The sequence below is a fragment of the Ornithodoros turicata genome, chromosome 3 (genome assembly GCF_037126465.1).
Source record: "Ornithodoros turicata isolate Travis chromosome 3, ASM3712646v1, whole genome shotgun sequence".
NCBI classification, from domain to species: Eukaryota; Metazoa; Arthropoda; class Arachnida; order Ixodida; family Argasidae; genus Ornithodoros; species Ornithodoros turicata.
In genome coordinates, this window is record NC_088203.1 from 60,282,115 (window position 1) to 60,293,601 (window position 11,487).

Sequence of the window (11,487 nt, forward strand, 5' to 3'; positions counted from 1 at the left end):
CGGATAGTTCCACGCCCGCCGGCACTGCACCTTCCCAATCCATCAGAGATTCCCATGCCTGAATGAGCCCAGGTTGCACAGTTTCAGTTTCTGCTGCTGTTTCCTGCTCGCAGAGGCCAAGCCCGGCCTTTCGAAAGCAGTTCGCGATGATCACCGCTCCCGTTGACTGCCACGCAGCTGACAGCATCTCCACCGCATGGGAGACTTCCACTTTTGTGGGCAAGTTTAACCTCAGGTTTAGGAGGAGCCTGTCGATCAGGCGACGCCGGAACGCGAACTTCACACTGTTTATTATGCCTTGGTCCAAAGGCTGAATCAACGATGTGCAGTTTGCGGGAAAGAAGTGCACTTGCACATTGCTTAGTTCCAGACCCTGAATGTGGTGCGCCGAACAATTGTCCACAAGCAGGCACACATTTCTTCTCTGGTTCTTCATGTCGCTGTTGAGCTCGTTCAGCCATTCTACGAAAATGCTGCGCGTCATCCACGCTTTAGAGTTCGCCACGTACTTTACGGGGATTCTCGCAGCATTTTTGAACGATCGTGGTCTTGCACTTTTCCCGATAACAAGCGGGATGCGCTTGTCGCTGCCGTCCATGTTAGTGCAGAGCAAAACCGTGAGACGCAGCTTGCTTTGTTTTCCACCATGGCAGCGGTCACCCTTAAGCGCCAGAGTCTTTTTCGGTAACATTTGAAAAAACAGGCCTGTTTCGTCGGCATTGTAGATGTCAGATGGCTTGTAAGTCGCCATAATTTCTGGCAAGCGATCTTTACGCCATGCCGATGCCTGTTCAGTGTCCGCGGCGTGGCACTCTCCACTTGCGGTCTTTCCAACGATCATATGCCGCATTTTGAATTTCTGCAACCACCCGGTGCTTGCTTTGAAATCATCGCATCCAAGCAAGCATGCGAAGTCTCTTGCCTTTTGCTGGAGGACGGCACCGCTGACTGGAATGTTCTTCGCACGTATGTCCGTGAACCACTTGAAGACAGCCTTGTCAACGTCCCCGTAGGTCGCTGCCTTCAACTTCTTGCGCTGGCCGCTGCACGACCCGGAACGCACAGCTTTCAGAACATCTTCCTTGGACTTCAGTATCGTGGACAGCGTGCTTGGAGGGGCGTTGAAACGAATTGCAACATCCTTTTTCTTTTCCCCTTTGGACACCGCATCAATCATCGCGACTTTGTCATCCAGTGTCAAAACTTTGCGTTTCTTACTTGCACTCATGACAACACGCAACGACGCAACCACCTCGACACAGCACAGACGACGAAATGTCATAAAATGGGTAACCACGTGTCTTTTTCCTTTCGCTATCGCACACCACAATAGAATGCCATGCCTACACCACGTGGAAACGCCAATAACCAATGAGAACTCACGTGAGGTCAGAGTCAAAACTCCTCCCTTCTCCTGCGCGACGGGGGAAGCGACCCGTGTGGAAGCTTTCTGTTGCCCGCGGCTTTCTGTTGCCCGCGGCTTTCTGTTGCCCGCGGCTTTCTGTTGCCCGCGGCTTTCGTTAAATGGAGACAACAAAATGAAGGCATTTCATTAAATAGACTTTAGAAATGCATTGAGGTCTATGGGGACGCGTAAATGTCACGAAATATGTACGTTAAATAGAGGATTTCGTTAAATAGACGTTCGTTATTCAGAGGTTCGACTGTAGTATGATTTATGCCTGAGTTATTTTAGGCACTTATTAGGCAGGCTAACCTATTTCCTACACAATTCGTGGTTACTACAGCCCTTTTGTGATGTATGTGCATTCATCGTATGCAAGGTCGGATCCAGGATTTTTCTGAGGAGGGGGTCCAGCCATGGACAACATGCTATATACGCGATCTAGGGTTCACTTAAACACTATGTGAAGACAGAAATTGAGGAGGGGGTCAGGACATCCGGTCCCCCCCTCTAGATCCGCCCCTGATCCTATGGTATATGTAGTTTGCTCCCCATTTTGTGATGTTCCTGTTTGGTATACCTATGTATTTACTTTGGTGCGTGAAGGATAGGTATCGCAGAGTGTGCTAGAAAACAATTGCCCTTTACTTCTCCAATTTTTTTGGACTAGTGTGAGGTCACATTCTTATCTGGTTTGTTGCATCATCATGATATGGCATGACCATATGTTGTATGTAAGTTACTATTTGTGGATTTTGCTAAAGTCATGATGTTTGATAAACTGAATCCAATAAAACTGGTAGGGTTGTTAGAATAGTGAACATTGGAATGATGCAGACTTGAATTGAGCAGAGCACTTGAGAAAACCACTTCTAGTACCCAAGGTATTTGCAGAAAACATAATGTGGCATATTCGTAATATTTCTCGGGTGCACAGTAGCAGTTGTAGCTGACTCCAGACCTTTCAGAGGTCTTCAGTCAGGAAGCTTTTTCCTTTGTCCTGTACCACACTTTTGTAGAGTGAAAAACATATCCACAACAGTATACAGGTATCATATATCAAATACTTCACATCACAGGCCATTGCCACTCCATATCCGTGAACCAAGGCTTTTGTTTGTCTGCAGGGTGATGCCATTGATGTGAACGCCAACCCTAACAATGCTTTTGTTACGTTTGTAACTTTTACTACACATGACTGTACATCAGGAATCGATGCTAGACAAAGACACTTGAACACCCGGTTCAACAGTTGCGGTCTTTTTATCAAAAGTGGAGAGAGTGTTAACGCATGCGTCCCAAGACAGATTGTGTCCAAGAAGAACAGATAACATTGACACAACAGCTCTTCATTAAAAGTTTATGGCAGGTAAAGTATTGGGCAAAATTTGGAGTAATATAAAGTTGTTGTTTGCATCATCAAACGACAATATCAAGTAGACCATCGTAGGGATGCCTGTCCTGCCCCCCTAGGGCTGTGACTGCTGCTTTTGTCATGCCTTTACAACACTTAAGACTGTTGCCTTGTGAGGAGTGCCACATACAGAAATGACTGATAAGCAAGTGCTGGGGATGGATTCATTTATAAGTCCACTAGACACAAGTGCATTTTACGGTCTTATTCATCAGACACCAGGTTGCGTGCCTGAGCGCCAGTGTCTATTCATGCGTGCGAAGTTTGCATTGTTGTAGTTCAGTGTATCACTTGTCTCGTTAATCGGCTTGACTATTTGCATCTCAAGGAAAGGCTAAATCATATGTAACGGAGATGTGAATGGCTGAGCTCAGAGAAATTTTGTGGATGTCACATGAGCCATTACTTTCTTCTCAATTTGGGGAGGGGTAAAAGCAGTGTCACGTTGTCAAATAGACTCATCTTTCTACGTTGTCTATGGTTCTTGTGTTTCGTGAACACCAGTGAAATTACTGTAAATTCAAATTTGGAAATTGTACTGCAACTGCAACGGGGTGTTTGATCGGCCATGGATTGTGACATGGATACATCAGTACTTGTTTGTTTGGAGGTATAAGGATGTTGCTGATGCAGGAAATGTCCTATTCCAGGATGAACGCGGCAACAAGATCTGGATCTGCCCTGCTTGTGCGCGTCCAGATGATGGTAGCCCAATGATTGGCTGTGATGAGTGTGACGATTGGTACCACTGGTAAGTTTCTGTTTCAGCATTGCATTGCCATTCACATTTTGCATACTTTAAGCATAATTCTTGAACCATAAATTGGAGTGTAAGAGAGTTTACACAGAACAAGAGCGTTAAAAAGCACAAGTTGTGTTTGTCGCAGATTGGTCAAAAGTTTTGTTGCGAAAGTGTGCAGTATTACTCGGTGTCCTCACAGATGACAGAATGCCTTCATGGGAGGAGTGGCCGGGCAGAGGACCCCCCGTTGGGCTGTAAACAGTAATAGGCCTTGGTTAAAGGACTACATACTGGGTTTCTTATCTAGAAAGTTCTTGAATTCACTTATACAGAAATTACTATCCAGTCTATGTGTAATCCAGACCAGACTATGACCGTCTGAAAAGTATTGTAAAGTTGCCGCTTTCGGGTGACACTTTTGACTCCACAATTAGTGCCACTTAGTAATAAGAGGTGAAGCCTGTCAACGCAATGTACGCTGCTTCTGCAGGGTGTGCGTCGGTATAGTGGTGCCACCGAAGGAAGAGGAGAGTTGGTTTTGCAACCGCTGCATTGCAAGGAGACAGGGAGCACTTGCCAAGAAGAAGAAAAAGAAGCACCGTAAAGACAAGTGATGAGAATTGCTCACTGCAGTAATCATTTTGAGCAGCTTCCCTGAGGGAAAGAGCTTTACCAAGAGACTATGTCACTGCAAAGAGGTAACACACCTGGCCCCACATGTGGCATGCTCAGAAGCATACTCATGCAAATTGCCCTCTTCTGAGGAAGGTGGACACTTCTCATCGGCTTTGCTTGTCTTAAGTTTCATGGTTTTCAGTTGTAATGACACACCATATCAAAATGTCTCCTCCCATGCAGAATTGTGTGCTATCCCCAGTGTGCCTTGCACATCTCACCTGTGCGTCCGTGCAAAGGGCCATGAGTCTTTAATAGACTCTTGTGTTTTCGGGTTTTATGATTTTTGAAAATTGGGGGGGGGGCAATAAATGGGTTTCATTTCAGCGGCTGTAAAGTGGGGTAAAGTCAGGCAATATCGGGTGGAAAAGTAAAAAAAAAAGGACAGCGTCTCTCACATTTCAGGTGACATCAAGATGCCAAGCAGCTGTGCTTAGCGTTCTCCAGTGCCCATTTTGGTGTCTGAATTTGCACTTCAGCAAGTTTGTCTTCGGGTTGAAGTCACGATGATGCAAATTGGTGGGTAAAAACAGACTTAACTGACTTAACCCTAAAACACAAAGCTCTAGTGTTTAACCTTCATGAAACTATTGTTATAGGCTGTGTCTGTACTATAGAGTAGAGCATTCTTCTGTGCGCTGCTTGTCCGACTGGCCTTACAGGTATGGTTACACACTGAATGACATGTTATTGATAAAAGTTGTAAATATGGGGGCAACATGGGGTAATATTATACATATGTGGCTGTCTCATTGCTATACATTGGGTATCTAATGCTGTTCTCACGAAGTACATAAAATTATGTACTATACATAGGGCCGTGTGCTTTCGTTTTTTTTTTTTTTTGTTCTTGAAATTTGGGGGGGGGGGTAAAAATTGGGTTTTATTTCTTGAGCCATAAAACAGAAACAGGCTAAAATTGGGTGATTTCGGGTGGAAAAGTAGATTTTGGGGTGGGAAATAAAAAAAAGGCTTCTCGCATTTTAGATTAACACGAGATACGGAACAGCTGTACTGAGTGTCCAATGCTTAGTATTCCGCACTGCCCATGTCTGTGGCTGAAATGGTACTTTTCAGAGTTCATTTTCGGGTTTTGCCCTAACCGATGATAATTAGAGCTGTGCAAATATTCAAAATTTCGAATATGAAACGAATATCTAATGCTATTCGAATGCTATTCGCAACCTATTTTCAGTATTTGAAATTTTCGAATATTTTACTATTAATAGTTAATAATAATAATTACTAAATTTTAATTGTATTGAAGCGGGTATTGCTAGTGCCATTCTGCAAGTTGGCTTCGCCTCATTACACCCAAGAGTTAGGTGAAGCACGCTTTACATTACCACCATTGTCCTTTTGGTGTGCAGCTGCATTCTGCAAGTCGGCTTGACCTTATTACACTTGAGCGTTAAGTGAGCCCCGATTTACACTGTTTACAATTTTCTGTCACTATAGTCTACAAATACTAAGAGGTCCTGGTCAACACTGTACTCTGGACATTGCATGTTCCAGTAGATGTACTCCCAACTTCCAGAGTTATGTTCAGTAACAGATGGAAATATGTGCAGTTTCTAATAAAAGTACAGGGAATTCACAAGCTAGACATAGAAATGAGGAGATGCACACAAAGCAGGCTGCATGGAAGATGTTGAGTAACTCTCAGTGCAGTTGATCCCACTAATGCAGTCTGCCATACATAACACAGAGGGACCCTTCTCTCACGATATATTATGCTGGGTGAAAAGGCTCACATGTTTGGAGCAGAACATCACAAAATATTTCACCATGAGCTATTCGAAATTATTTGAATTGGGACTTTTCTGATTATTTCAATTCGATGCACCATCTTAAGAAATTATTCTGATTGGATTCGCAGTGTAAGCAAAATATTTGTAAACTATTCGGATTGGAAATTTTGCTATTTGCCCAGCTCTAATCATAATGCAAATCGGGGGGTAAAAACTGGTTTTACCAGGTTTTTACCGGGTTTTCCCCGAAAACACAGGGCCCTATGTATACACAGTGTCACATACGTGAGGAGCCTAAAGCAGCAAAGCATTAATGGAAAAGATTGAGAGGAAAATGTGAATGAAACATTGTAGACACGAGCCTGACAATGCCATAGATATTGTTGCATGTATTAATGTATTTCAAAGTGGAGCAGTGTGTGTACTCTGCATTTGCATTGGGTATTGTAATAGAATCCCGCAGACATTTTGCTGCAAAATGTGAACGTAGTTGGCTACTCAGAACCGGTTCATTACAGTGAAAGCTCCAGTTCTGGGGCTGCTATAAACTGGGAATGATGTTGTGGTGATGCGTGGCTTGTGCACATCGCTGTCTGTTGATTGCTCATAGTCATATGGAGTGAATTGTGCAACATAGTATGGTGATTGCACTGCGGGGGGCTTGCGCTGTTTTATACGTGGCATCTCACTAAATCAACAACGAGAACTGGGAAGATTGCCTGCTTGAGGAGGCTTGATGAGGTGCAGATGATACTTTCTTTGGGTTCAATCCAAAATGCACTCTGTGAGGTTGCAGCCACCCTATTGTCATCTGATCATCCAATATTTGATGTTTATCCATCTGAAAGGCTTACATACATTTGAGGGTATTTACTAGTTATGTCATTGTATGTCAACATGTGCAAGCTCAACTTTCTGTACATATTGTAAAAAGCTAAATTGTCCTTCATTGTTATACCATAGTACTGTGCTTAATCATATATAATGTACTTAATATTTGAAAGTTGGGTTCCTTCCAATGATTTCATTTTATAAGGACAAGTAAAAATCACATTGTAAATACATTATGTGTGATTTTTGCTTTGGCCTTTCCTTCGAAACATATTTAATGACTCGCATGCCGCGTCACTCAATGTTTTGTGACACTACATAATCTGTATGTCAAATACTGTACAATGAAATGCTGATCATTTGAAACTGTGCTGTTTCATTGAAAGGTAAAACTGTGAAAGGTAAAAATATGTATACCAGATACTGTATAGTGAAACCTTGTTCATTTGAGGCTGTGCTGATGCAGTGAAAGGTAAAACTTCATCAGTCTTAAAGAATGTTATTGGCACCTGCAGGGTGTTTATGAAAGGGAACATGATGATGTTGTGTACAGTGTCACTTCTGAAAGGTAAGCACCACTGCTTATCTCACGTTTTCAGAGGCTTACCTTCCTAATTAATGCATTTCCCTATCCTGACATGACATTATCATAATGAGGGTTGAGCATAAGGGCAATAAACACATAGCTCCATACCAGGTGCACATCACGAAGCATTACTTCCATTTTTGTATACAATGAGGAACCTCTGTGCTGCTGCCTGCTAAAGCAAACTGATATCTGTTTGAGAATTTGGTTCAGCAAGCATAAACTGTTCATATATTTTTTCAGTTGTCATCAAACATATGCGTTACAAAAGAGTCCCCTAACAATTCCTGTCTTGCTGGTGGTATTGTATCATAAAAATATTTGTTACCTCAACTCCAGCTCAACTTTGAGCTCCACCAGGTGCATGCAAAACATGACAGACAACAACAGACAAACAAACAACGGTGAAAGATGTCACAGTGTTGAAGATGGTATTCTTAAAGGATTCACCATGCAATGATTGCAAGAGAAAAGTATACAGGAATCGTTACACAGTCTGGTCAAAGCCACGTCTAGATTTCAACAGGATAAAAAAACACAGTAGTGGTAGCGGAGCTGTGTTGCACATCACATTGTGCTACACTGGGTGAATGGTGTGATAACCTGCTCATAAGTGCTTGTGTACTGCAGCTGCAGTTCGTTTTTTTTTTTTTTTTTAATATCATAAACATATCCCCCCCCCCCCCCCCCCCAAATGAGGCAGGTGGGTATTGAGAATTATTGCTGATGAAGAATGCAGAAGGCGTCTTAAGCACCGAGCAAGGTAGAAAAGATGTATTTAAATTCTGGCAATTTGGTGTTAAGCTGTCTTGAACTATAATTATCAGAAGTTGCAGAGTATAGTGATCTGAAAACAGGACATTAAATTAATTGTGTCAATACAGGGCACTTCACCTAATGTGTCACAAAAATGTACTATTTAAAAATCTACTTGTCTGAAAATTATAGGGCCAATAGTGTTTGTGTTCAATGCATTTTTAGTGTGACATACAAGCACTTTGATTAATTTTCCATCGGAGGAAATTGATTTTTCTGAATTGAACTCTGAAATTTGCCAACCCAATGCAGATGTCTCTTTTCTTGCCATGAATGAAAAGCACATGTTGGTTTTGGTCCACTCCATCACAAAATGCATTCCTTACTACAATGGCAATATTTGGAAAAATACTGTGACGCACACGCACAAACCCAGACGCACAAATTGTAGACTAAATTCAGTACATCGTCAAATTAATGCAAGGAGTAGAAGAAAACGGTGACCCTCCACTTCAGTTTCCTTTTTCCTGCTTCTGCTGACAACAGCAGCAGGGTCCAAGTGCCACAGTCGTCTGAAACAACACTGAGGAGAAAACAGGAATAGGTGGGAACCACCATTTTTTTCTTTTTCTCGCTGGTTGTTGCATTAACTTGGCGGAGAACTGAGCATGGCCAACAATTTGCACCTCTCGAAACAAAGCTTTTTACAACTTTTTCCCAGCTGTTACCATTCTAGTTGAGAATGTATTCTGTGTCGGAATGGAGTACGTCCGACATACACTTTCAGCTTCTGGCAAAAACATGATAATAGCTTGGCAAATCTCCGAGTTCCATTCAGAAAATTCTATTTCTTGTGACCGAAAATTGATCAAAGTGCTTGTATGTCACGGCAAAAGTTTGAAGGTAAACAAAGTTGATCCCATAATTCTCAGACAAGTAGATTTTTTAATACAGTTTTTGACACGTTAGGGGAATAACCTTGCACAAGCACTTCAAACAGATTTCTGCAGTCAAACTCAGAATTACGTTGCATATGCAATTATCAGAATCATATGCAAACAGAATTGATGCAGTTCATGCGTTTCTTCTACTGCACTGACCTCTGTGGAGTGCTCAGTTGATTATGCCACACTGGAACCTGAAGGACAGTAAAAGGTTCAGCTATGAAGTCCACTATGTAACAGTAGTGCGCTCCCTTACTGCTTGCTGTAATTTGAAACATAAGCCTAGTTTTCATTAGTTCACTTTTATGGAGGCCTTTCTGTACAGTGTTGTAAACATGCATTTATTTGGCTTTTCATGTTCATGTTCATGGTGTTGGTGACTGTTGGACAACAGCAGGTTAATATAATGTTAATATAATGTATGTAATGCATATAATGTACTGTATCATATGCAAACATCATAGAGCACAAAGAAAAAATGATTGGAATGAACTCATTTTAATTTGGCTTCTTTGTCATTGTCATAGTCACTGGCTATAATTGGATACCACAAAAACATATTCGCATGCCTTCAAATGGTCGCCCCTCAGCAAGGGCAGTACCTGTTGTAGTGTTCATAGTAAAATGTACTGTAAGGTTGTGCTTAGCATGCTCTAAATTCCCCAAATAAAATAACTCATATCCAGGTTGTCTGGAGACATCTGTTCCCATGATCTGTCACTCTGGTAAATAATTTCCAGGAAAAGGATGTTGTACAGAGATTAAAATAAAATGTCTGTTCCGTGATTCATTATCATGCGTAAAAACGCCACATAAAATATTTCGATAAAATGCGTAGATGCTTCCGTGTTCCTCCGTATTTTTGATGAAGGACTCCAGCTTACAGGTTTCTAACCTGGTTCTTGCGTCTCAGAAGCTGGAAGCATGACGCGAAGTACTGCGTGGTTATGCCGGCCTTCCCAGCTTCCCGAGCTAGACCGGTGGCCACTGGTACTCCTCGGCCTCCGCAGCGCCGCCAAGCAGGACCTGAACTGTTCTCCGGCAGAGCTTGTCTACGGCTCCTGTTTTCGTCTCTCGGGCGCCTTCTTCATCCCCACGCGCCGTGACGCCGTGCCCGACCGGGTCTCCTACTTGGCCCGCCTCCGCTCTACGCTCGCAGACCTTCGGCCCTCTACACCCCGCTCCTCGCCCCGCCGCTACGCTTTTCGGAGCCCGGACCCCGGATGGCCACCGCTCCCCACGTGTTCATTCGTAAGCCTCCACCCAGGATGGCTAACCTTCCTCACCCCATAAACAACAACAACAAGATGCTGTCCGCCCTCCTCTTCAGGCCTTTTACGACGGCCTGTTCCGGGTCCTGGCTCGGCACCCGAAAACTTTTCGCCTGCAACTTCCCCGTGGCCCCGACTCCATCGCCATCGACCGCCTCAAGCCGGCGTATGTCGACTCTACCTCTGCTTCCGCGCCGGTTACATCCCACTTCGCCTATTCCCATTTCACCTAGTCCGGATTATCGGATTAAAGAGGTCGGAGGGGTGACATGCGTTAGGCGAAACGGGACTGTCTGCAGGTGGGCGTTACTTACACGACCCACCCCGATGGTGACGTCTGTAATAAATGAATGCGCTCGTCCGACAACAACCTTATGCCGCCCGAAACAAAGACCCTTTACATTGCAAATGAAGGTGTGCGCGATGGAAAGCGGGCAATTGCTCACCGGACGTTTGCTCACCAGTTCAGAGCTGAGACCGGACATTTGCTCACCCCGTTCTCTTTTACCATGAGCCCACCCTGACAGTTGCATAATCTTTATCGTCACCTTTTCCTTCTGTGTAAAACAGTGAATTATAGTAAGTGTTGTACTTTCCAGATAAATTTTATTTTTCGAACGTTTTAGAAACGACAGCATCGTCCGACAGCTGATATTTATATATAAAACAGACAGTTTCGGTCTTCCCTTGGTGGAAGTAATGACATCGATAACGCAAATTATGACAATCTTAGATGCTGTCAGTCGTTTTGGCCATTTATAGCCGTGGCCATAGCTCGCTTTTCTTTGTTCTTTGGAGGTACTGAACACAAAATTTTAGTCGACAGTTGTGTGGTACTGATTTTCAAGAAACGAGAAAACTGAGTTATGAAGTACCAAGAGACCTTTCTAACGTTTAGGTACCCAGGGAGTTTCCATCCCTTGCAGTAGCTGTATTAAAAAAATCATTTCGAGGCTCTAATTTTGGCTCCAAATTTTCATGACACGACCACACGGATTATATGCGCGCCTCGTGCATTCGCGAAGTCAGGGCTCAGGTCTGTGGCTGGACTGTAGTCTACTTAGCGCTGAACCTTATATATTATTCTCACAGCATTTCGTAAAAGCAGCACC

General features: G+C 43.4%; 1 protein-coding gene across 2 annotated transcripts in view; it reads left to right on the top strand.

The window, feature by feature from the left end:
- Window positions 1-9,802, top strand: part of LOC135388515 (transcription initiation factor TFIID subunit 3-like) — a 52,137-nt gene extending 42,335 nt beyond the window's left edge. For both annotated transcript variants that reach the window (XM_064618100.1, XM_064618101.1), the window contains exons 8-9: window positions 3,470-3,570; window positions 4,052-9,802. In XM_064618100.1, coding sequence (XP_064474170.1) covers window positions 3,470-3,570; window positions 4,052-4,175 — 225 coding nt within the window. In that variant the 3' untranslated portion in view covers window positions 4,176-9,802. The remainder of the gene's footprint in view (window positions 1-3,469; window positions 3,571-4,051) is intronic.
- Window positions 9,803-11,487: the final 1,685 nt, after the last annotated feature.